The sequence below is a fragment of the Dromaius novaehollandiae genome, chromosome 5 (genome assembly GCF_036370855.1).
Source record: "Dromaius novaehollandiae isolate bDroNov1 chromosome 5, bDroNov1.hap1, whole genome shotgun sequence".
Lineage (NCBI taxonomy): Eukaryota > Metazoa > Chordata > Aves > Casuariiformes > Dromaiidae > Dromaius > Dromaius novaehollandiae.
Window position 1 is genome coordinate 71,123,145 of NC_088102.1, and position 26,001 is coordinate 71,149,145.

A 26,001-nucleotide genomic window follows, 5' to 3' on the forward strand; every position below is an offset into this window, starting at 1 on the left:
ATAAAAAGGAAGACATTTTCTGGAGAGAAACTTGGACTCTATTGACTTGCACACAGAATGAGTGAGTCTCTCTGGTCTGTCAATTTACAAGTGTAACAGTTTTTGCTTGTTTATTAAACAAGTGAAAGTTACAGCAAACATCCCCTCCCTGACTTGTAACCCTTTCATATGCATGACTGACATGGTGGGGGAATCATATGGTTTTTTTGTTTGTTTTCCTTATCTTTAAATTAATTTTAAATTAATATTTATTACTGATCACTCACCAGGAATTAAGATACAACTTTTTAGAACAAGGTGCAGCTCTGTTCAAAGTTTGGCTTGCAAGCATGCACAGCCCAGTAACACATATTTTCCCTTGCACCACACTTAGAATTGCAGTAGTATAATCTTTGGTCACAAATGAGGTAAAACAGTGTGTATGTAAAAATCCAAAGTGGTTATTCGTTTCCCACTCTTGGCTGAAGAACAAGCAGAAATTGCACACAGGCAAATCAAAGGACTGTTCACAAATTACTTCCTCCTGCTACCGCTTCTGCTTTTGAAAGCCAAATATCCTGAGGCAACAAGTTTCAGAATTCAACCATATGCAGTGTGAAAAATAGTTATTTTGCTTTAAGCCTAATTCAAAGTTAATCTTGAAAAAAGGCTGCCTCCTTGGTACCAGAGCCCATCAACCCGTTTCCTGAGGAATGCACAGCCCTTTTTCGCTCACACCAGGCCACATGGCTCTTGCTCTATAAACCATCATACCTTGGATCCCTGCCTCATTTTTCCTCTTCCTTTCTCCATGCCCAATGGAGGACTCACCCCAGGATAAACAGGGCTTCTGGGGTTCTCTGGACATGGTGGCACTCTCTTCAGGAGTCAAAGGAAGTCTCTCAAAGACGGCAAGCACGACCTGCTGTCCTGAGGCCCCATTTGTGCCCAAGACACTGTAAAGAGGTATCCTAAAGAGGCTGCCAGAAGAAGACTAGGCGGACATGGCCATAAGGGGCAATGAAGGAAAAAGGCAAAACCCCTATCGCTAAACAAAACAAGACCAGAGCATGAGCCAGCTTGTGGCAGTCTATGCCAATTGTTATCTCAGTCGCTGGCATGGTTCTAGCTTATGGCAACTTGCTGCCTTCCAGGGGATGCTCAGATGTCGTTTAGGGAATAGAATGGAGCAGGGCCATTCCCCAGTAGGCATAATGGACAAGTCCACCCTGTTTGGGGCTGTAACAGAATTTAGCTGTATGGATGCCATATGTCTTCCTGCCAGAACCACGCAGTGGGCCTTCCATTTGTCCCATGCCTCTTTTATCTACTATGCATTAATGTGGATGTAGCCAGAGAGATCTGAGACCACAGGCACATACTGACCCTAGGCAAACATATCAAGGACAGGAGACATCAATAGAAGAGCATACCTAGGACGTGGTCCACAGGGCACAATACCTGCAAGACCAGGGCATGACACAGTTCTTCTGGGCAGACCAGCAGATCCCAAGAGGAGAGCCGATACTGATGGTGTTAGTGCAGCCAACAGTTTTGGGGAAAAATGAAAAAGGGCTTTTGCTGAGCATATCAGAATTTGTTACAAGCTGGAGGAGGAGAGCAGGGGGTCTTAGTGGTCTGCTGTATCTCTGGGGAGAGGCCCAGTTTCTATGCCCCATAGCCGGTGAACAATAGGCTGCCCCACTCCTGGAGAGGTCCTCCCTCTCTTGAGGGAGAGTGTGTTGCACAAGCAAGTGAGTCATGCTTTGTCTGAGATAAAAATCCATACGCAAGCCAGTCTGGGCAATTGTACTTCCTAAGCAGCTCTCCTCCTACCATGACTTTGAACCACCATATGGTCTTCTGAAGAAACTGTAGGCACTGCATCTACCAACACCTTTCTTTTTAAATAGGCAGGTAAGAAGAGCTTTGACAATTCAAGTTGTATCTGCTCAGGGTCACCCCTGGCACCCCTGGCAGGGCACCTCTCTAACACCCCACCTTTGGGTTGTTTTCAGGGGTCCTGGAGTGTAGCACAGCCAAAATGAGAAACCAGAATTGTGTGTTCTGGCCCACACAGGAGAGCAGAGATGTCTCTGCGAGCAGTTTTCAGACATGGTCTCAAAGTTGGCACATGCAAGACCTGACTGTGGCTTCAAAAGGAGGGTGTTGATTAACAAATTGCAAGAGTTATTTGGGGGGCTGATGAGCTACAGGTACTGTCTTTGGAGGAAGCTTCTTTTGGTAGATCCAAACAAGCATCTTTAGGCCAGTAGCAGGTAACAAAGAGATGACATGAGCTTCTGCTTACCTGTGCCTTATTGTATGTCCTGAGAAGCCATGTTCACACAGGTGATGCTGCACCAACACTCAGTAGGGGCAAAATGATCCAAAGGATATGACGCCACAACTGATTTATGCAGGAGCAAGTCTGACAATCTCATGGATGAGAAAGAGAAGAAAAATGAGGTGGAAAAAACACAAAAGCATGGGGGATATGGAAGAACTGGGTTTGTTAGATGTTTTGGAGTCCTTCAAAAATCATGCCCAACTAAAAGTGAGAATGTGAAACTAGCTGTTAAATAATCATCCATAATTCAGCTGAGCACAGATGCTTTTTGCATGCAGGAAGGTTTCTGGAATGAACAGAAATGCAAAATGGATGAAGGCAGTGTCTGAGCTATGCTTTTTCTTTGATATAAAGGTCACTAAGGTAAGATGCTAACTTCTTGAAGAAAGGCTGATATTTTGTATGGATGTTTTCCCTAGAAGATCTAACTGCAAATGCCAGAATTGTTTTGTTTTTTTCTTTTAAAAGCAATAAAAGATAATTTTCTCCCCATGAACCTGGCTTTGACTCTCACAGAAGATACTGGATACAACTCCCTAGTTTTTTAATAACAGGATATCTCCTTTAATGTTAAAACAAATTGTAGCAGATGGGTTCATTAATGGTTTTCCCTCCCCTTCTTCCCTTCCTCCCTGACTAGCATGTACAAAAATTCCCCAAATCCTAAACCTATTTTCTAATCCTTGAATCTTTATTTCTTGAATCGATTCTTTTTAATTCTCTATGATTCCAAGAGATAAATTGTGCACAAAAAGAAGTAGGAAAAACACCCTAGTTTACACCTTATTTGATGAAAGTCGTGGTGTTTACTTAGCATTTGTATATGTCTCCTCCTTAAGGAGCTATTTCCAAAATTATGAACTCCCAGGAGAAATTTCTGCATGACACAATTAGGAAGTTACTGGTGAAACCCTTGGTATTGTAATGAAGGGATCATATAAAGAGTGCTTTTTCTTGGTCAGGAATTGATGCCCTTCATGACTGGGAAATCATTCTTGCTTTTACCACAAACACTTGGAGAAGAAGGGGCTTATTTCCCACATGAAATTTTCGTCTAGGAGACATCAAGCGTCGCCTGTGTGTCTCTGGTAAGATGAAAAGGTCCCTGGAATGTGAGCAAACAGGTGAGTTGGGGAGCACCTCTCAATTTTAGCCTAAATCATGCCATGAAGAGCTGGTCTGTTACAAAGGGCGTACTTCAGATAGGAACCTGTTTGCACATGAAATAGTCACCCAAGGTTAGGTTATGCCTTGCTAAAGCCGGGTATTTAGATGTTTATCCAAGTCTCAGGTAGATGCTAGCTTAGGCTCTATTTAAAGTCAACAGAGGTACATAGGCACTGTCAGAGGTTATCATCCCCAGGATCTTAGCCGATTATTTTAATTAAGACTGCTGGGATTCAAAATTATTTTCTAGTGACTGGTGAGGTCAGCTGGTTTGGCCAAGGTGATGCAACGGCTCTACAAAACACTGGTGGTCTAAGATGTGTTAAATAGCCAGCAGCTACTTAGCAGACACTTAATGACCAGGAACTTCACACTGCTTTTACATGCTGTGTTAAGAATTCTCTGTATGATCACTGATATCTATCTCTGATATCGTTAATATTTACAAAGCAGGTTAATATGACAAGGTGGGGAGAGAGCACAGAAGAAAACTAAATAGAAAGTGTGTGATATATTTGTTTCTCACTGGGTGCCTTTTTACCATGCTGGAAAAAGCATGCAGTCTTGCTCTTGAGCTCTTTTTTGTCTCACACTTTTCACATGAAGCAGAGTAAGAGGACTGGCATTGTATGGCCTGGTGGATTTCTGCTGCTTGCTATACTTTGAACATCACTGCATGGAAACCTTCATGGTGGGCTATTTGGCAAACTTCAAATTGTTTTAGAGTGGTGTGAAAGTTTTTGTAACTGGCTTGAATCCTAGAATGAAATATAAATTTTGTGCAGTCCCAGTTTCACAAAATCCAGATTTAAGGGGGACTTATGTGCAAGTCAAATAAGGGCATATGCGTTACATTTTCCATAGATTATTGCATGCAGAATGGTCCTTTACAATGACGTAATTCAACATCTTGTGTAACACAGCTCACAGACCCTCACTGAGGGCTTTCTGTAACTAGCTCTAACTTCTGTTTTAAAAAGACATAGGCTTTTGTCATTCTTTTTCTAAATGATGTTATCGATATCTTACTCCCCCTGTTTAGTAATGGAACTGTAGTATTATTGGGGTATCCATTGGCACTGATCTTTTACAATTCTTTTCATTGTCTTTCTCAATTCAGTGGCATCACAAGAATGATACAAATATCACCACGTTTAAAAGGATGTTACACTTCCACTAAATCTCCTGGTTCAAACTTAATTTCAAAGTTGCTCCCACCTTCTCCATTATAAGGAAGGGAAGAAAGGAGAATTTTATTCTAACTTTCCTAAAGATAGTTCCCTAAAAAATCCCTCTCTCTCTCACCAGTGCTTTCCCTCTTTCTATCTTCTCAGACAAGGATTTTTTAAAAATACAGACTTAGTTTTCTAAAGCCAGAAGAAATTGCTGTGGCTGTTTCTTTGATAATAACCCATTATTACCACTGGTAATAACAAACCTCATAGCTTCTTCAGGAGATGGAACAAGTCTTCCTATTGGGAAGTGACATTATTAAACCAAATTAGTAGTGACTGGAAGAGAATACTACCTTTAGAAATACATTCCATCATGTACCTTGTTTTCCCTGAAATGTGTTTTGAGGCAAACCTTCAATATGTTGTTCTACAGTTCCTGCCTCTGAGCTTTGTGCTTCCTAATAAAAAAGTCATGTATTTATCTACCATTTATGGGGGGGGGGGGGGGGGCGGAAGGAATATGCTGACTTTGTGTTTCTCTATGTCTCTGCTTTCATACAGCAACTGCGTTGTGATGATGGACAAAGGAAATCACACCCTCTTTGCTGAATTTGTTCTCTCTGGATTCTCAGAGCATCTGAATGTCCAGGCCATCCTCTTTATGGTGTTTCTAGTCGTCTATGTGATCACTCTATTAGGGAATCTGGGGATGATTGTGTTAATCCGAATAGATTCTCGGCTTCACACCCCAATGTACTTCTTCCTAAGCTGCTTATCCTTCTTAGACATCTGCTATTCTTCCTCAATCACCCCCAGATTGCTCAAAGATCTTGTAGCAAAGAGGAAAGTAATTTCTTACTCTGCATGCCTTACACAATTTTATTTCTACGCTACCTTCGCCACCGCTGAATGCTACCTCCTGGCTGTTATGGCGTATGATCGCTACATGGCCATCTGTAGCCCATTGCTCTATGCAGTCTCCATGTCCAGCAGAGTGTGTGCCCTGCTGGTAGCTGGCTCATATATTGCTGGGCTTGTGAATGCCACCATCCATACAGGGTTTGCATTTCGACTGTCCTTCTGTGGTCCCAACGTCATCAATCATTTTTACTGTGAGGGGCCCCCACTTTATGCCATTTCTTGTACGGACCCAACCATCAATGAGGTTATGATGTTTGTTGTGGTTGGCTTCAATTTGTTGATCACCAGCCTGATCATTCTTCTCTCCTACACTTACATCCTGGCCACCATACTGAGAATGAGCTCGGCTGTGGGCAGGTACAAAACCTTCTCCACATGTGCTTCCCACCTGGCAGCTGTGACTCTCTTCTATGGATCTGCTGCATCTATGTACTCACGGCCTAGCTCCAGGCATTCCCAGCACCTCGACAAAGTGGCCTCTGTGTTTTACACCATGGTGACCCCCATGCTGAACCCCCTCATCTACAGCCTGAGGAACAAGGAGGTGAAGGATGCCCTCAGGAGACTGATAGATAGGACACATTCATCTGAAAGCTAATTTTTCCTGATGCTTCGGAAGAATCGAGAGGTCTCTTTAGAAACATTTATACTCTCCTGTGTCTGTAGGACTATGGTATGAAAATAGCACTCTCCTGTGAACTAGTGGTGAGCAACTGGACACATGTATTGGGAAATTTCTGCCTTGTTCCTAAACATTTGGTCACTAACTGCTCTTGGATTAAATTGTTTATTGACCTGTCTCAGTCAGGTATGCATTTGCCATTCTTTCCTTGGTGTTTACAGTCTTTATTAGTAATTCCAGGAATTTAGCCCTTTTGACCACTTGTGGTTTGAGAATACATTAGCGGTTATCTTCAGTAATGACGATTAATAATAGCTATTGCTGTCAGTGTGAAAATGATTATCAGAGCTCCTTTCATATGAAGAAATGGGCAGGTTTCTGGTGAACACATCAAAGTGTTTACAGCTCACTGAGCACTAAACTTGATCATCTGACCAGAAGATCACGGTTCAGTTCCCAGAAGTGTCACAGACTCCTTATGTGACATGAGGTAAGTTGCTTAGGCCCAGGTTTGCCCCATCTAAGTAAAGTGCCTCCTAGGTTCTCTTTCTAATCAGTAGGAAAAAAAATGTCTGGGACTGATTGAACTCATGAGACATTCTTTGTCTTCTGAAATGCCTACCTCCTTCCATAGACTACAGGGGGAACTTGGACTGCCTATGTTGTTAAACTGGGCACCATCTTTGCATGTTAAAGGCAGCTTGGATGAATCCAGCGTGAAAGAGACAACCTATTCAACTCCAGCTTGAATATATACAAATTCATGTATATAAATATATGCGTGCGCGCGCGCACACACACACACACACACACACGTTTATTTACTTATAAAATAGACAATATAATATGCTTGCGTGTATATGTATGTACATCATGCGTATTTATTTAGGGTTTTGATGGATTGTCATTTTGATTCTTGGTTCTTCTGACCTAGTTTTAAAATCTGTAGATATAAATGACAGTATGTGCATTTATAGATACATAATGCAATTTTATGTATATAAATTGGGACTTAGGCAGAATGTAGATACCTTTGGTCAGGAAAGTCTTCCCCTCCCTCAAGAAATCCCTGACTCCAGGCACCAAGCAGCTTCCTTTTTCCTTAGCCTGAAAGCTCCTTAGATGCTTAAACGTAGACACCTTCATCTCAATGGCAGCTCTCTCCACAGGTTCATGTTCTCAGCTTCTTCCTGCTTTTTCTATTGTTCTTTTTAACCCTAAAATGGGATTGGATATTTCCAGCCAGTATGTTACCACAAGCATTAGTAATACAAGAATGTCTCAGCTGACATGGCTTTTCTCAGACCTGGAGTATGACTGTGGCCATACGCTTGTCTGGATGGCTTAATGGATTGTTGAACTGAGCCTGCACAGCAGTTCACAGTTTAAGCCAATGGAGTTGATGAGGCATGTGCTTGGTTCTGGAACAAAGAACATTCTGATGTATTGTTTAGTACAATGAAAACAACCACCAGGATGAAAAATCATATCTGCTTAGAACAAGTTGTGACATGACTTATTAAGTGGCCAGGATTGAGACTGCAGCCTCATCAGTCAAGGTCACTGATAGTCACTTCTTGTGAATCAAAGTGTGTAATATTCACTGAGATAGTAATACAAGCTAGAGAAAAAGTCTATAAATAAAAAAGCTGCTCAAATATTTCCTTTTTTTCTCCCCACCCTTCCTTCCCTGACTATTCACATCAAGGTCACTGAAATCACTCTGTGTGCATTTCTGCTACGCATTTGCCCACACAGGAATTTTGAAAGATAAGAGGGAACAAGCCTGGGGTCTCTGCATACAGGTCCTGGAAGCTCTTCCTCTTGCTCAAGGGAAATCAATGAGTTCTTCAGAAAAAAATAGCTTCCCTGGCTCTCCACTGACTTTACGTACAGGCAAGGCAGAAGACTTTTCCATGAATCATTTGGTCAGAGTTTGTACTTCAACCCACTGTATGTGTTGTCTTTGTGTCTCAGAAGAAGCAAAAGGTGCCTTTGATCACAAGACGCCGGGTAAGTTCAGGAACCTTCTCCTCTAAATTTTTACAGAACATTTCATTATCAGGAGGAGAATTATTCCCTCCTCACACTTGTCTTTTAATAAAATATATATTTAAACGAGTTATTTGACTGAAGACACCCGGGAGGCACCCATGAGACTGAAGACACCCAGGAGGCACCCAGGAGAGACTGACTCATATTCTTGATAGTTTTCTTCTTCTCTTCCACAGGCAACATAAACTGCATCATAGAGATGATGTGTGTTATGCTTAGCACAGATCATATTCCCATAGAACAAAAATGAGAAAGCATCCAATTAGGGTGTTGTTTTTGCTTACTTTGAACTATGTAATCATTTTGAAAACTATGTTATCATTTCTCTGATTTCTTTTTTGCTGGTGTCACCTCCTCTCTCATGCATGTTGTGGGTTGTGGGGGTGGGGAGGTTCATGTCACTTAACCTCAGCCATCCATAAGTTAGGCATTAGCTTGGAACAGTTGCCAAGGCTTCCTTTCAAGTCAATAGAGGCAGAGAAGTGGATATTGCCTGTGGATGATTCATCTCGCCTCTCTTAGATAACCATACGGTGATGGGATCACTCGCCCTCCGATGTTGCCTTTCTCTTTGGGTTAGCTGTAAAGGGACCTTGGATACCCAAGTTTTAGATGGTTAGCTGGAAGATGGGAATCCCTTTCAAGCTTTCTTAGAAAGTGTTTCTTATCACCAGTTTTTTCTGAGACCTGTGTTTTTTCTAGCCTTAGAAAAAGCATTGTTTCCCAGTTTCTTATATCTACTCCTAATCACAAAAAAAGGACAAAGTGCAGAGATTCTTGATGATTTGTTTCCAGCTGTATCTTTGTCTTCACAGTTATTGGATGATATATCAATGCTTCAAGGAAATCACAGCCTGATCACTGAGTGCATTTTAATGGCACTGACAGACTGTCCAGATTTTCAGGTCCCCATCTTTCTTTTTTCCTTTGTGATCTATACCATCCCCCTGTTGGGGAATTTTGGGATGACCACTCCCATGAAAAATCGGCCCCAGACTTCACATCCTCCACATATTTTTTCCTCAGCAACCTACCCTTCTTAGATATCTGCTGTTCCTCCTGCATTACCCCCCAAATGCTGACAGAACTCTTGTCAGAGAGAAAGGGCGTTCCTTCTGTTGGATGTGTTACCCTGTTTCATTTTTATGCAGTCTTTGCCACTATGACTGTTCCGAGCTAATGCCAAATGTATGGATGGCTGAGGTGAAGTGCCACCTCCTCCTGGCTGTGACGGCGTATGGCTGTTAGGCAGGCATCTGTAGCCTGCTGAACTACAAGGTCACTTTGTCCCAGAGAGCCTCTTACTTGTACCTGGCTCATATCTGGATGGGGCTGTGTACTCCATGGTACACACTGCCAACACCTTTCATCTGTCTTTTTGTGGTCCAAATGTCATCAATCATTTCTACTGTGAAGGTCCTCCAATATTAAAGCTCTCCTGCTCTGATACCAGTGTCAATGACACAGCCAGGCTTGTGTTTGTTGGATTCAATACGATCACCATGAGCCTATTATCCTCATATCCTATGCTTACGCTCCGATTGCTATCCTGAAAATTCACTTTAAGCAGGACAAGTACCAAGCCTTTCCCACCTGTGCTTCCCATCTAACTGTGGTCACTGTCTTCTATGGGAACGCTACATTCCTTTTTTTTCATGGCCTAGTTCAAAACATTTGCTGGATCAGGAAAAGGTGGTGTCTGTTTTCTATATGGTGGCGAGCCGCATGCTGAATCCCCTCATTTACAGCCTGAGGAACACAAGGGTGAAGGACAGCCTGAGGGCACTCCTGAAGGGTAAGGTTTCTTTCTAAAATGAGTGTCTAAAACTAACTGGAGTACAGAAAATGGATTTACCTTTAAAACAGGTCTTCCGGAAGGCACAGAGAGTGGAATTCACATAATCTAATTTCAATTAGGTGTACAAAACCAGTCTTAGCTTCCTGTATAGAATATGAAGAGAAAAAAGGACCTCCAGAAGGTGTTTCCAGATGGGGTTACAATACAGGCAAGATGAGGTGACAGTTTCTTTCATCTGCCTATAAAGGGAGCCTAGATAACTGTCTTATTTGTGCATAACTCAACATTTACGTGTCAGTGAATCAAATGTAGTTTTAAAAATAAAAATGGAACTAACATATTGCTGTGTATTTCCCTCTGTGTTAATGTCCTGCTTATCTCTAATGGATGAGCTCTAAGGCTTACCCTTAAATATAACTGATACTGATTTTCAAGAGCAATTTTGAGTGATTTGCTTGCAGTGAATCCCATTTTGCACACAGCTTTTTTTTTCTTGAACCAGTCAACTTCTTATGCAAGTGGCAGTTCCACTGTTTGTGACAATTCCTTATTATTTTGTGTCCTAAAATTCCAGCTTCTGAAACCAATAATTGACAACAATAATAAAAAGTATTAGTGCAAAATTAATAATTTAGCCAACCCATTAATTAACAATTAAATTAAATAATAATTAACAATAATTAATCATGCTGTCCTACAAGGCGAGACATGGTGGTTGATTGCTGGAGGGGACTTGAGGCAGAACGTGTAGGGAAATAAAGAAAATAAGAGTGTTAGTAGCATTGCTTTTTGACTATGATGTGCCACCTGCAACACAGCAGAAGACATCAGCATGCAATCGTATCTCCCACATGTCCCTCTGCAGTGAGGGCTGAGGCATCACCCCATGCTCACGTGCTGCCCTGCCCTGACAGAGAACTGTCCAAACAGCTTCTAGAAAAAACAGTCCCTCCCATACCAGCAGGGGTAGAGAGGCTCACCACCATCCTCACAGAGGCTGAGGAAGGCAGGGCCCTAAGTGCACCAGCTGCTTCTGCAACCTCTTCTCCCCAGAAGGGCTTTGACTGCTCACAAGGCCAGCTGTGATATGGGGCAGCTGTGTGACCTTGGATCAGGCTGCTGGGAAAAGATCTGTGCAAAATCTTGGTGGGGGTCTCCTCCCTCTCTTTGCTTGAGGGCTGCATTTAAGCTCAGCTGACTGCTCTGGCCCTTATGTGAGCTGTGTTGCAGCTGTGCCTGATCAGGTATGCTGCTGGTCTGCATCCAGATCTGATTTCCTGGCTGACCCTGGTTACTCTTACTGGACCTGCTCTGCCCTTCTTCTTTGGGTCCTCTGGTACTGCCCCATTGCTGGTGTGGTCCCTGCCCTATGTGCCTTGCTGTCAGATGCTTGATCAGCTGATGGTAAGAGATACGTAGCTTTGATTCCCTTCAGACTCTTGCAACAACTTCTGTACCAGCAGAGCAGCAGCTGCTGTGATAACAGAGTGGAGGACTGGAGAGGTGTGGAAGAGGGAGTCTGAGGCTCCTTAAAAAAACTGTTAGCATGCTGACAGTTCAACTCTGTGGTCACTGACTTCAGGGCCTGGGCTAGCTGTGACCAACCTGCTTGAGAAGAGTTCCTTGCCATTAACACAGAAGAAAGTTTCTTTCTTGTTAGTTTCTGCTAATTAGTCCCTCATGGCTTGTTAAGAAGAATGAGTAAGTTGACTACAAGCTCACTAAGAAGGTTTCAGGATCATTAGGATAATTTCTTCATGAAACCCAGAAAGACTTGTTAAGTGGATGCCTCCTGGGAGGGTGGCTGGCCTCCAAAGTGCATTTCTTGCTCTGGGAGGAGAGCAGTGTCGTTTGTGATGGCAACAGATTTAACCTCTATATGGTGAGAGCTTTGTGTTCAGGCCAGCTGAAAGGCTTTCTGTGGGTCCAGCTACAACTGCTACCACTGTTTGCACTGCTACAAACCTGTTCATAGAGCAAAGGCATCCCTGTTTTCATGACATGTACGGTTAACAAGCTTTTGCTGGTTCTCACTAACTGGACAATTTGTTCTTGCCTGCTTTTCACTAATGGAAAGAAAATTTAAAAAATAGTTCAAAAGCCCTTTAAATACTGTGAAAGTTAGGGTTAGTCTAGAAGGAGTCTAGAAAAAGGTGGTATTTGCTCATGGATATACTCCCCCTTTTTCTGATTTGCTCTGCACTAAGTATAAGGGAGGATTTTGAATTTGTCTTTGTTTACACCTAGTAAAGGCTTCACCTGCTTCAGCTACTCCCAGGGAGCCTGTGGTATATGCAGGTATGTCCAGCAAGTCACCAGGTCTGGACTTAATGTACCGAGGCTTGCTTGGCTGACATAAGTCAAAGCTTACTGATGCTGGCTGCTGCAGTGGCTAGCTGGATCCTCTTGCTTGGGTAAGGAAGAGATCCTGGTGAGAAGTGAGAGCACCTGCCATCATAGTGTATCTCTGTCAAGGCTGCAAAGAACAGCTCTTTGGCAAAAGAGGCAGCAAGACATAACCCAGCAAGGTTGGTGCTTGTTCTGTGCCAGCTGTCATGCTCAGATTTTTCACTTGGCTATCTTTGCACACAGCAGTGAGGGCAGCCATTTGACGTGTGATCTGCCATCGGGGGATGAGGGTCTTCCCAGAAACCCAAGCATGGGGTAGCCTTGTTTCACTCGGCAAGCTAAGCCACGAGTGGGAGTCCCAGCAGAGAGAGCAAAGATGTTCTTAGTGAGGTTGATGTCTCCTGATCCTGCTTGAGCTGGATCACAGTGATAGGCAGGCAGTGGTTATTTCAACACTCCTGCCTACAAGTAGAAGTGTGGAGAAAAGAGTAGCTGGTCAGTGAATCTGTATCATGGATAACATTCACTATCACTTACTCGAGGCAATGGAAACTAGAAGTACTCACCCTTACCCCGGACAGGAAGGGACCAGCCAAGTGGCAGTCTCAACCCTGGCTCTTAATGGTGTATCGGGCCTCACAAAGAGGTTGCTGAGCCTGTTGGTACACTCAGGGCCCTGACAGAAGGAACCAGTGAAGCTTGCTGGACTTCTGCAGATCTCTTCAGGAACACCATAGACTTTGAGTTTCTTGGTGTTAATGGGCCCTGGATAGATTCTGCCCCCTCCCCTCCCTCATTCTTAGAATGCAAAGCAAATTGAAATACACTGCATATGAATACCCATCGGATGTGGAGGATATAGATCTGTGTTTCCTCCTATTAAGACTTTGTGACTGGTGAATTAGTCTCAGCTGACTCTGGACATCTAAAAATTCATTGTCTAAATCTGAGTTAATGAGCCAGGTTCCTTCCAAAATATGTGAGAAGAGAGGATATTTCATCCCATCCTAAAATGGATAATTAAGAGAGGTGGGATGAATGGCGTAATTGGAGCAGATCTGTATAGCAGAACAGCAGGTGCAAGGAGATGATGTCTATGGCTTATACATTTCGGGACAGTTTCCTTTGGACTGAACTTATTTTGGTCCAAGGGTTTGAACAGCTGCTGGAAGTCAAATTTTAATTTCATCCCCAAAGAGCCCAGTTCAGACTGTCTGATCCTACCCTACCCTGCAATGCAAAGTAGAAAATGTAAATGGAGAAAATTGGAAGATCCTCTTTAAAACGACACTCTTTGTCTGAACAAAAAAAAAATAATATAGACACACCTTTATTGATTACAGAAGGAGGCAAGTAACTTGGACTTAATTACTTCACTTCTGTTTATCTGCATTCAAAGGAGATGAATGCACCTCAGCTCCCCTAATCCTCCTCAACAGTCTTAATTACAAGGGGGGGAAAAGAAGCTTTTTCTTTTTCTTTTTTTTTTCCTTTCAGTTGGACTAAAACACTATAGAGGAAAAAGGTAGGTTAAGACCTAAGAAACTCCTTGATCTTTCTCTATATGCTTTCCTACAAGTGATACTAGAAGTGCTCGGGGCTGTGTGTATGTGTCTGTGTGGTGGGAGCATCCAGCTGAAGAAGTACTGAGGACTGGGGGGAGGCAGGAAGGAGAGCAAGTATGTTTGCAACAGAGATGCCTCCAGTTTATCAGGAAGCATTTTGTGAACAGAAGAGCTTACACTCTATCAGCCTATAATTCCATATTTATTGTGAAAAGCAATAAAGAACACAAACAAGAAATATAGGTGCGTTTGCTGCTACATACACCTTCAGAGATCTAGTCCCTAATTTTCTTCTACTAAGAAACTTTCTCTCTTCACTAGTCTCCTCAGCGCGTCCTTCACATCCTTGTTCCTCAGGCTGTAGATCAGGGGATTCAGCATGGGGATCACTACTGTGTAAAACACAGAGACCACCTTGTCCCTCCGCAGGACGTAGGAAGAGCTGGGTCGTGAATAAATGAAGAGGATGGAGCCGTAGTAGAGGGTGACGGCTGTGAGGTGGGCAGCACAGGTGGAAAAGGCTTTGCGCTGTCCCTCAGCCGAGCGGATCTTCAGGATGGCAGCCAAGATGGAGACATAGGAAGCGACGATGAATGCGGAGGGGAGGATGACATTGGAGGCCAAGATGAAATACAGGACCGCATGGTAGTTGTCTGGCACATTGCAGGAGAGCTTCACTAGCGGGGGCAGGTCGCAGAAGAAGTCATCAATGACGCTGGCATCGCAAAAGCTGAGGGTGAACGTGTGGCTGGTAATGATTGTGGAATTGGCAAAACCACTGAGATAGGAGGCGACCACCAGCCCCACGCACAGCTTCTTGGACATGGCAGCAGCATAGAGCAGTGGGTCAGAGATGGCCATGTAACGATCATAGGCCATTGCTGCCAGCAGGTAGCACTCAGTATAGGCCAAGCCAGCAGAGAAGAAGAATTGAGTTGCGCACCCTTCAAAGGAGATGCTCTTGTCCTCAGAGACACAGTTTGCCAGGATCTTGGGGGTATAGACAGAGAAATACCAGAGATCCAGGAAGGACAAGTTCCCAATGAAAAAGTACATTGGGGTATGGAGCCGTGAGCTGCTGCATATTAACACAAGCAGGGTGATGTTTTCGGTAAGGCTAATGATGTAGACAATTGTGAACACCACAAACAAGAGAAGCTGCAGCGTTGGGTCAGTGGTGAACCCCAGGAGGATGAAGCTAGTGACTGTACTGTGATTTCTTTCTTCCATGGGCAGGGGAAGCTGACTGACCTGGAGACAGGGATCATCATGGTTATTTGATATTTGCAATGCAGGGTCTGCAGGCACCAGCTGAGAGAAGGGCTTCCATTTTGCCTGGCATTCCTCTCAGACCCCAAACACTGGTTCACGTGTTAAGGGGCCAGATAGATAACATGGACACGGGCAGGAGGAGGCTACGTGGAAAAAGAAATAATAAGGAATTAACATGTTCAGATGTTTAGTAATGTTCCACGCTTCTAATCAGCAGTTAGAGAGATGCAGGAGTTCCAGCTAGGTGCAGATTGTATCCAAACAATCATCCCACATGTTAGACCTGATGTTAGGAACAAACATACATTACTGCTGTAGTTGTTTCCCTGAGGTTTCTGGAGAAAACAAATAATAAAATTAAAAGAAGTTTTGTCTTAAGAAAGGGTGCACTGTTACGACTGTGGCTAGGACTCAGTAGGAATGTTTGCTGTTTCGTGTCAAATAGAGATTTAACATTTGCATCGCTTTGATAGCTAAATTTGCTGTAAACATAAATACATACCTCCACCCTATGTATAGTGTTATGCATAGGTGTATGCACACAAACTGTTCCTATAAATTGCCTAGTATGCATTGTATACTTAATGAACTCTACACATAAAGAACACAGGATATGAGAATACGAGTGAGTATATGCTTATGTCCTTTGTATGTATTTGCTGACTATGCATTTCCTGATGTCTGTGAATGTAAAACCTGAATGTTGCATCAATGTACTTGGACATTGAAATGTCTTAATTTGAAGTAGGTAGAATTGGAGATACATGCTTAGGAGCAATGCACGTAGATCTGCCATCTGGTACAAACCAACCTAGTTTCATTAAAATATTTTTGAGTCCTACCAGTAAGAGTACTGCCTCACTAAATTTGGGGGGGTTTTGCCTGAGCAAACACTATGGCATAGAAGTTACAAATGAGTGTATCTGGGAAGATCTCTATTTTTAGGCACATTCCCCAAAATATCAGTCATTCAGTATGAGTTTGGACACCTGAGTACAGGCATATTTGCATCTACAGAAGTTGGAATTCATCTCACCTAACATTACTTGTCTAAAAACTAATTAATTAGGCTCTTCCTGTAGCCAGTTAAAGTGAGAGATTCTTCCACAGGGTAACTCGCCACACCTTAAAATAGGAGTCTAAATTGTATCTGTCCAGGCAGAATAGCTCACAAGCATACAAAAAAATGCTCTATTCCAAATGCCCATGGCAGCAGTATTTGTACGTTACAGTTTTTCCAAATATATTTTCTTTATTTGTCCCCTTTGAAAACTACAGTGTTGTTAAGGTGGAAGACTATATTCTTAGTTTTTCATTTGCACATTAAACAACCTGGCAATTTTTAATCTTGGCAGCAGCCTGGGTTTGCTTTTCAAACTGTAGAATTCAGAGAGAATTCCCTCAGTTTTACTGAATGCTGCTATTGTCTAGCAGGTGAATTCCTGAGAAAACAATGGGATAGCCTTTCCAAAATCATATCTGGCACACCAGCTGGCTTGTATGCCTTGCATTCTTAAGTGACCTGCCCTATCCCTCTGATATCTCACTTATCTGAGTACTTAGTGTTTCTCTGCCTGTGGACTAGTGAGGGTGCCTGGAGAACCAGTTTAAAGCCTAGAGAGTTACCTTAGATGTGGATGCTTCACTTCAGACTTCTAGCAACAGCTGAGATGAATCCCACCTTTAGAGAGCATTAGGTGAGCTGTGTCTCGCTGTTTCATTATGACTTTCCCCAAGCATGATCCAGTTTTCTGAGCAGCTCCTTCAGGGGTCTCTGGTGCTATCTGTATGTTGAAGGTGGTGTGGTAGGTGTGATTTTTTTTTTTTATTTATTTATTTTTTCTTTCATCTAGCCTGATATGGTGATTCTAATATTTCTACTCGGGTAGCACAGTGATTGAGAAGAAGAAGAAAGAGGAGAAAAGGAAAGAGGAAAATTAGTCCCCTTTAAGACGTGTCTTCCTGGATATCCTTTAAAAAAAAAAAAAAAAAAAGAAAAAGAAAAAAAGGACCAAAAGTTGGAAGCCTTAGAATTTCACTTAATCCCAGATTCTCTTACCTTGCAATGAAGATGCAGGAAGAACTGGCTCTAGTAATGACAAATTTGAGCGCGTCCAAGCCCTCAGGATAAACAAATGGAAAATAAACACACAAATCATTGTACAGGAATGAGAATAAGCAATGGTCCCATCAACCTATCCACAGTACGTACTCTTTATTGTCCCAATTATCCCTCTTACTCATGGTGTTGTCCAGCACAGCACTGACAGGAATTAGAGATCACCAGAACAAAGGGCAATGACGCTTCCCCTGTAAAATCTCTGCATTATCTCATAGGATAAGGCACAGAAAGCAGATATATTCTTCCCACTCCAAACACTGCCAGTTGTGGGTGCCCAGGGGTATTCATCCACTGCCTTGTTGTGCGGTTCCTTAAGGACCTGGTCCCTCACGTCTTTATTTCAGCCGTTCGGCATGTCCTTTTCACAGAGCGAAACATTGCTGTTCCTTCTGTGAATATGCAGTTCCCCATCCTACAGAGATCCCTTTAATTAGGCTTTATATCCTTGAAAAAGTATTTCAGAGCCCTCTTGGCTTTATGTGTTATGTGAACGTATCTTTGTGCTCTTTCATATACCTGAATTTTCCAGCACTGTTTTGGGGAAAGATAGCAGAGGTTGATGTTGTGATGGAGTCAAGGAGGCCTTTCATTTGTGTGTCTTATGTAATTTTGGGCTTCAGCTGTTTCAGCTGAAACAGTTTGGCTCTGTAACGGGGTTTGTTGCAGTGACAAATTTTTGGCCAAGTGTCAGACCTGTGCTCAGGGTTCACCCAAATTTCTGAGGGCCTAAAGGGAAGTGACAATCCCTTCAGTGCAATCGCATCCGGTTCCTACATTTTGGAGAGGATTCATCCCACCTCTCTCTGGATATGTCAAAGTTTCAAAGTGTAAGCTGTTTTTTAGACAGAGCTAGGTGTTTCTGGGGAGTACTGGAAAGCTTCAGTAGTGGAGGAATGTTGCAGAAAAAGTGATGGACAACATTAGGGCTGCAGAAGTGTAAACTGAACCCTGAGCTGACATGCATATTTCAGTCACAGCAAAGAAGCTCAGCAGCATTTTGGGAGCAACTGCTGAGGAATTGCCTAGGTCTAGCACAGAGAGGTGGCAGAGGAAGCGGGCTGAAAGGATGATTTTGGTTATTTACTCTGCTGTTATAATACAGTGGAGTAATTAATAGTCACTGTAAGATGGGGGAAGTAGGAACTTTAAGGCACTATCTATATAAGCTATTCAGGATGTTTATTTTGGAGCAAGATGAACTGCTTCCTAGAGTACCTGGTAACAGAGTGCAGAATGGCTAGATTGGATGTAGAAGTCTACACCTGTAGGTGACAACACTCAGCCCGCTAAATCACACGCTCAAACTCAGTGACAGGTATGTTAAATAAAAGCACTGCAGTAGCTGTAGATGATATAGAAAAGAAAGAAAAGCACTATAACCCAACAATTAGCTTTTCATTTCTCTTAAAATGCTAATTTAAAGAAAAAAAAATAGCTGCCATTTTATGATTCCAATCTTGTTTTGATATTTCTTTGCAGATTTCCATAGATAGAATAAATAAAAGCCTGAACTTGTGAGGAGGTGTTACTTGGCAAAATACTTCAATGATTTAAGAGCTGCTTAAGCTCCTGTTATTTATACTGTGTTCAGAATAACTAAAGAGTATGCTTTTATCAGTTACAGTGACTCAGCTAGCTGGTAGCAACTGGCAAAAGCCAGCAGCCTGTTTGCTGCTGACATGCATTTGTAATTTTTGTACAATGAGAAATTCCACGTGAATCAAGGGGACTATTTGTGCTGACTGGCACTATAGTGTGCATCACATGCCACTGAATGATTGATCTCATGTCCTACCACTTTTTAAATTTTATTTTGAGCAATCCAGTGCTCATCAAGTCAATATTGAAATTTTATAAATGTTGGTGGTATGAGATTAGGCACAGTTTATGAGAATATTTTGAATCAGCTCCACCGCTGCTTTTAACCCATGCAGAATAGCTGTTTTCGAGCTGTCAGAGATCTGCCCCAGCTAAGGATAGAGAATTCTGTTGTTGCATGCTTGCTTGGATGTCATTTCTCATTCCAAGTCCAAACTTTTGGGAGCAAGAGTCCAAAACCCACCAGATGTGCTAGGGAAAGAAGCCACACAGATTCTCATGGTTGTTTTTTGGGTTTTTTTGGGGTAGATTTTGCTTTTAGCATTCTTTTCTATTAAAATTCATTAGAGGATTTTTGGTATTGTACACTTGGTACACATATATATAGGTTGCATTTTTGTGTATTCTCTAAATGACTAAGATTTAATGGGCAGAATGAGGATAGAGAAAACAAACAGTAATGCAGACACAAGCTACCAGATGTCATGATATTTCAAGCTGCAGATATTTTTCTTACCTTTGAAACTACCCTAAAAACCTGTTAGAAAAGGTTGCTTTCATTCTCCTAGACACAAATTCTGTTGAAAAGCCGGACACATGGTGGAATTTAGATAAGGATCAAGTAGGCCTTTAGTTCACTACCAGATAATGAAAGACAGAGTGTGTACTGCAGTCAGAAGAGGAAATTACAGGCTCTTCATGTTCTTAAGTCCCCCCTTGAAAGAACAATGCCATGGCCGCAAGTGTCTGTCTATAGCCTGTGGAGGCTTTTGGTCCCAAATCTCATTAAGAAAAAACAAAATGGAAGAAAAAGGTCAGCACATAAGTTAGTAGGGGACCCATTTCTGTGGAAAATGTTATCCTAACATTTTGACAGTAACTTGGGTTTTTCTTTTTATGTTGCTTTTTTTAACGATGAAGGTCTCCATCATAGCCATGGGGCCACAGATAGTGACAGGTCACAGAGGACAGGTCACATGTAGTGATCAGTACTGATGAAAGGCAAGATCTCTAGGTTCACACCTGCCCAGGCTGAAGGCCTAGAACTCAGCTTTGCCACCCTCCAGCTAAATGCTCTAGTCTCCAGGCTACTATACGCAGGGGGATGTCCCTATTTCCAGTTGGAGCTGAAGCATCTGATGCTATTTTGGATTTGGGCTTGGGAGACTGAGATTATCACCAGGCAGCCTGAGTATATGTTTAAGGGACTTCTGCAAACTTTGTCTGAGGGAATTTATAACACCTCCTCATTTTTATTGTCAAAATGAATACACACGTTTGTATACAATCTTATTCCCATTAATAATGGCAACAAGTAATAAATGATCTCTTAAGCACAGCTTTTTGAAGTTCTGAAAGTAGCAGCAACCTACTCAAACAAACAGCAATGTAGGGAGGTTACTGAATCTGTAAACGACTAAATCTCTTGGAAAAGGCATTCAGGGAGAGTAACTCATGATTCCATAAATCAAATCCACAGTCTTGTAGACAATACTCAGCATGGCATTTGGACTGAGTGGACAAGTCTCCGTAAAAAGAATCTCTTTTAGGTAAGACTGCAGTTCTGGAATTGCTTTGAATTTAGATAGTTTCCATTGCCTGGCTCTTTTCATTGGACTGCAAATAGCAAAAGAAAAAAAATAAATATAAAAGGCTTGATGGGAGGAAAATCGCTGTCTTACCAAACCCATATTTGACTTACATTGCCTAAGACATTTTGAACTTTGATTTGGTGAGAATTCATATGCCTTGTATTTACAAATGAGCAGACCCTCTGGAATCACAGATGCGTTTTCAGCTGAGGGCTTTTCACATATCTCATTTTTCTTTTCAGGGAGTCCTTGTCTGCCAGGAGACCTAAGGATTCCTAGCAAGTATCCACCAGAAGAAAGAAGCTTCATTTCTCTTCATTTCTCAGACCTTGGGAGAAAACAAGTGAAGCTGCAGAATTTTATTTTACAATAAGCAAATGTCAAGATCCTTTCATCTCAACCCAAAGCATTACAGCCTCAAGGTGCACTTGCTTTATGCCTAACTTTTCCACAATAACTCATAGGTTGCCCAGAAATAGGAGATCTGTGTTCTGAGCCCTTTTTAGTGTGAACTGATTTGAAACTACATCCACCATATCACATAAATGCCAGCCTACAGTAGGGAAGCCCTATTTTTTTTTCTGCATGTCACAGAAATACCAGATTTCCTGAGGTGTCTACTTTTTTGTTCAGAAAAGGTCCAATGAAAGAAATGAGAAAAGTCAAAAGCAAAAAAAGAAAAGGGGGGCTGGGGGGGAGAGAGAGTTCCCTTTCTACGACATTATTTAAAACACCAATATTTTATACACTACTTTCCTTAGGGCAGCCTTCACCTCCCGGTTTCTCAGGCTGTAGATAAGGGGGTTCAGTATGGGGATCACCACCGTGTAGAACAGTGAGGCCACCTTGTCTCTGTCCAGTGAATGGTTAGAGCTGGGCTGTAAATACATGAAAATCAGGGTCCCATAGAAGATGGTGACAGCTGTCAGGTGGGAGGCACAGGTGCCGAAAGCTTTCTGCCTGCCCTGAGTAGAGGGGATCTTCAAAATGGTAGAGAAGATGTAGAGGTAGGAGACAAGCACAATCAGAAGCGAGGAGATCATATCAAAGCTGGCAAAGGCATATATTAACATTTCTTTGGTGTAGGTGTTGGAACAGGAGAGCGCTAATAAGGGGAGGTCATCGCAGTAGAAATGGTTGATCAGATTAGAAGCACAGAAATTCAAGCAAAATGTAATTATAGTGTGGAACAAGGCAACACAGAAACTGTACAGGTAAAGGCCAGCCACCAGTTGGATACAGACTTGCTGGGACATGATGGCCCTATAGCGGAGAGGGTTACAGATGGCCACACAGCGATCGTATGCCATCCCAGCCAGAAGGAAACACTCTGTGATCATGAATGTGAGAAAACAACACAGCTGTGCAGCACAGGCATGGTAAGAAATTGTCTTCCTCTCTGATAAGAAGTTTGCCAGCATTCTGGGTGTGATGGTTGAAGAATAACAGAGGTCTACAAAGGCCAAGTGGCTGAGGAAGAAATACATTGGAGTATGAAGCTGGGAGTCAATCCTGATGAGTACAATCATCCCCAAATTCCCCAGCAGAGTGACAATGTAGACTAGCAGGAACGCCATAAAGAGAGGAATCTGAAGATCTGGACGACTGGTGAACCCAATAAGAACGAATTCTGTCACTGTTGTGTGATTCCTATCTGCCATTTATCTATCTTTAAAAAAGGTATGGATAAGAAAATGGAAAGCACTCCTTAGGCATAAGGTTGTTGATGGAAAATAGAAATTTCACATCCTGATCCTTAAGACCAAAGAAATTTCTCTCCTGGTGTCTGCAAATATTCTGCAATCTCAGTTAATTCAATGATCTTTCATGGTCATTCTCACATTTCCTCCTGAACTGTATATATGAGATCAAGGAGTCATCTTTAGGCTATTCAAAATGAAAACTAAGTGATGCATGAGGAATGCAGTTCTACGAAAATGAAGGAATACCATAATACTCCATGAGGTAGATGATATTTCAGATCATCTTTCTAAATGGTATGGAGGAAGCTCTTCTGTACATATCAGAATGACAAGTATTTTCAAAACCGTTTTCAGTCTTTTTCCCCTCTTCAGCTACATAAAATACAACAAAACAGTGCCAGGATTTTAATATGCAGTGAAAAAGTTCCCCTCTTCATGTACTGTCTAAATATTAATTGAAGGCATTAAACTGTACTTTCCTGCATTATAATATCACATCTAAACATTTCAGGGTTTGGGCTTCTATTGAACTTACCCAGACAATCTTCAGATGGACTTTTCATTGACCATTTGAATTCAGTACAACAGTGACTGATTCAAATAAGGGGTTACACAGCACTGCCCGACTCCCACTACTTGTATTAGTGGAAAGAGATAATAATGGCACCTAATACCCACTCTTGGGCTGGATTCATCTTACAGAACTTCTTTCATCTTCAGAAATTGCTGAGCTGAAGCTGGTGGTGATACATTTCACATGCTAGCTGAGGGAAAAGAAAAAGTCAAAATTGTAAAAATAAGCAGCACAAGAAAAAATTCTGAAGCCTGGCAGCACTCTGAGGACTTTATTAAACTGCTTGTCTGCTTAAAACTAAACTCATTTGGAAAACTTCATGGTCTTCATAATTTTAACAATTCATATTAATTCTAAAATTATTTGGATGAAGTAAATGACCCAAGCAGAATTGATAATAAGGTCTTCAGTGATTACAGTGAAAGGAAAAAATTACCTCTTGCATTTCAGAAATGCTTTCTTATGGGGATTTACCCCCAGTAGAAGTGGAGCTTAAAATGCTAATTCCACTAAATAAAGTAGACATCTGTTTGTTGATGGCTGAATAATTCTCAAGACCCTCCTAACAGTTATTGCTAAATCTCCATGAACTAGAAAAGGAGCTTAGGTCACATGCAGAGAGTTGTGCTATAGATATCTAGAAGGAAGGTAGGTGCATAAATGCAGGTCTCTAGTGCCAGTTCAGCCCCATCTAGAGCACCCCTTCTTGCTGTCACCCTGGCAGGACATGATCTCTACAGATCCCATCTGTCAGGCCTATGCAGATGTCCTAGGACATCTAAAATAATACATGAACCTCTTTTCTGAAGCTAAGATGAATCCCAGTAGGGAATTCGATTCCTTATGTTGAGTTTTTAAATGCATGAATAGGGCTTCCTAATACAAATAAAAGGGAAAAAGAAAGAATTTAGGGTTGAAACAGCTGGCAATAAACAGCTTCAGAAGTGAATGCAATCCACCTGCTATGAGAATTAGACAGGCAGTCAGAGGACTGAAGGTGGGACACACAGGTAGGTAAAAGGAGGTCTGACAACAGGCAATTATGTCTTCAGAACTACGGGAAGAAGAAAAGAAGTAGCATTTGAATGTCTAACATCCATGCTCATATACAAGACTAAGCTGTGTCTCCTTCCAAAATCATGTGAATATTAAAATCAAAAAAATATAACTGTAGTGGTCTAACCTGCCTTTTCAACAGCTTTTCTTCCTCTCTCTTTCATAGGTCTGCTGTTTTCCTGTTGCTCATACATACATACACATGTATATGTATACATATATAAAACTCTGGGTTCCTTTGGGATGTGTTTTTCTTCTGAGACACATGTTGATGTCAGCACATGACATGGAAGATATATTTAAACCTGAAAAAAAATCTTATATTAATTAGTCAAAATTGTCCCTTGTGAATCCTTTCTAGATACTACTAGGGACTAAAAACAAAACAAAAACAAAAACAAAAAAAAAACCAGTGAAACAGGGAACATGATAGGTTTTTCTCATATTCAGTGGTGTGGAACAGAAATTTTTTGAGCACCCGTTTGAATCTGTATCATCCTCCAGAGATGCCTTTTTACTGTATGGTTCCTTCTTCATTGGAAATACACTTCTATGTGTATAATTTTGCTTCTGCATATACCCATAGATGTTTGACCAGCCAAATTCTTGCCTAAGTAAAATTAGGTTCCAGAAATTAGATGGAGAGTTGCCTACGTTGCCTGGGTAGCTGTATTTTGTTGACATGAACAGAGCTTCCTTAACAAGCAGTGACGGTAAAAAGCTTTTTTGCAGAATGGCATTATAGTCTGTATTTTTGGCAGCAGGCAAAAAGTTGGTGTTAGAGATGAGGCTGACATGCAATCTCAGACATCAATAATAATAATCATTAATGATTTACCGCAAATCAGTTGTATCCATCTTACTGCATACATGAGAAGCAGGAAATGTTATTTTTACCCTGTGCATGTGAGGTATATTGAAGTGAATCAACCTTTCTGCAACAAAACAGCAAAGATCTTTTGGGAGGACCCAGGTCTCCTGCATCTTTACTCCTTACTTTATCCTTTTGGATAGCAAAGAGAAATACAGAGATGAAGATGGGGAAATTTAAGCCAGGCAATCTGAGTGTTCACAATGATCCAAAAAAAAAGATAAAATAACAGTCGCATTCTGCGAATTTGATTTCCCCTGGAAGATATCTGCCAGAAAAGGTATGAACACAGGATTCACCCAACCCATCTTAGAAGTGTGCAATGGAGCACCACATCTGAGCTCACTGTCTAGACTCTCTTGATCAAGGATGGAAAGGAATGGGCACTTTAAGGTGTGATTCTTCTCAGCCTAATATAAATATTTAAAATGGGTTGTGTAAATTCATTTCAGAATTGACTCTTGATCTCCACTGAGTGTGAAAGGAGTCTAGGGAACTGGCTACCTATTAACAGGATCACTGCTTTGAATGTCACTGAGGTGTGGATGTTAATGATCAGAAATTGGCCATTTTCTCCAGCAGGGATGATACAGATATATTACACAAGCGAAGAATGAGCATTAGTTCATATTTGAACAATAAGAGCCCAAAATAAGAAGACTGGACTGAAAAAAGTTGCTGGAGGTGTTACTGGAGAATCAGCCTCCCAATTTTGCTGGTATCCTTGGACCATCATGACCACAACAGCTTCACTGTTACTTTTCATGGGAGCGCTCAAGAAGATGGGGATTTGATGTCTGTGTTTCTAGAGGTCACGATAGGGTAGAAAATAATGCACATCTAATGTGCATTGGTGAAGCTCTATGTGCTGTCAACCAAAGCAATGATGTTTATGCTGATTCTCAGAAGCTGAGGATACACTCTTGCATCTCTACATATTTCTCATGGATTTATTAGGAGGGTGTTGCTAGGAAGGAAAGGTTGCATTGAAGTGTTGCATTGAAGGAAAACA

At 41.8% G+C, this 26,001-nt stretch overlaps 3 protein-coding genes across 3 annotated transcripts; 1 reads left to right on the forward strand and 2 right to left on the reverse strand.

Moving 5' to 3' along the window:
- Positions 1-5,191: 5,191 nt before the first annotated feature.
- LOC112994208 (olfactory receptor 5AR1) lies at positions 5,192-6,190 on the forward strand. Its single transcript, XM_026118405.2, has one exon. It carries the CDS (start codon positions 5,192-5,194, stop codon positions 6,188-6,190), a length of 999 nt encoding a protein of 332 aa, XP_025974190.2.
- Positions 6,191-14,263: 8,073 nt separating this feature from the next.
- Positions 14,264-15,211, reverse strand: LOC135328579 (olfactory receptor 9G19-like). Its single transcript, XM_064513459.1, has one exon. It carries the CDS (start codon positions 15,209-15,211, stop codon positions 14,264-14,266), a length of 948 nt encoding a protein of 315 aa, XP_064369529.1.
- A 6,299-nt stretch (positions 15,212-21,510) lies between these two features.
- LOC135328554 (olfactory receptor 8U3-like) lies at positions 21,511-22,446 on the reverse strand. Its single transcript, XM_064513313.1, has one exon. It carries the CDS (start codon positions 22,444-22,446, stop codon positions 21,511-21,513), a length of 936 nt encoding a protein of 311 aa, XP_064369383.1.
- Positions 22,447-26,001: the final 3,555 nt, after the last annotated feature.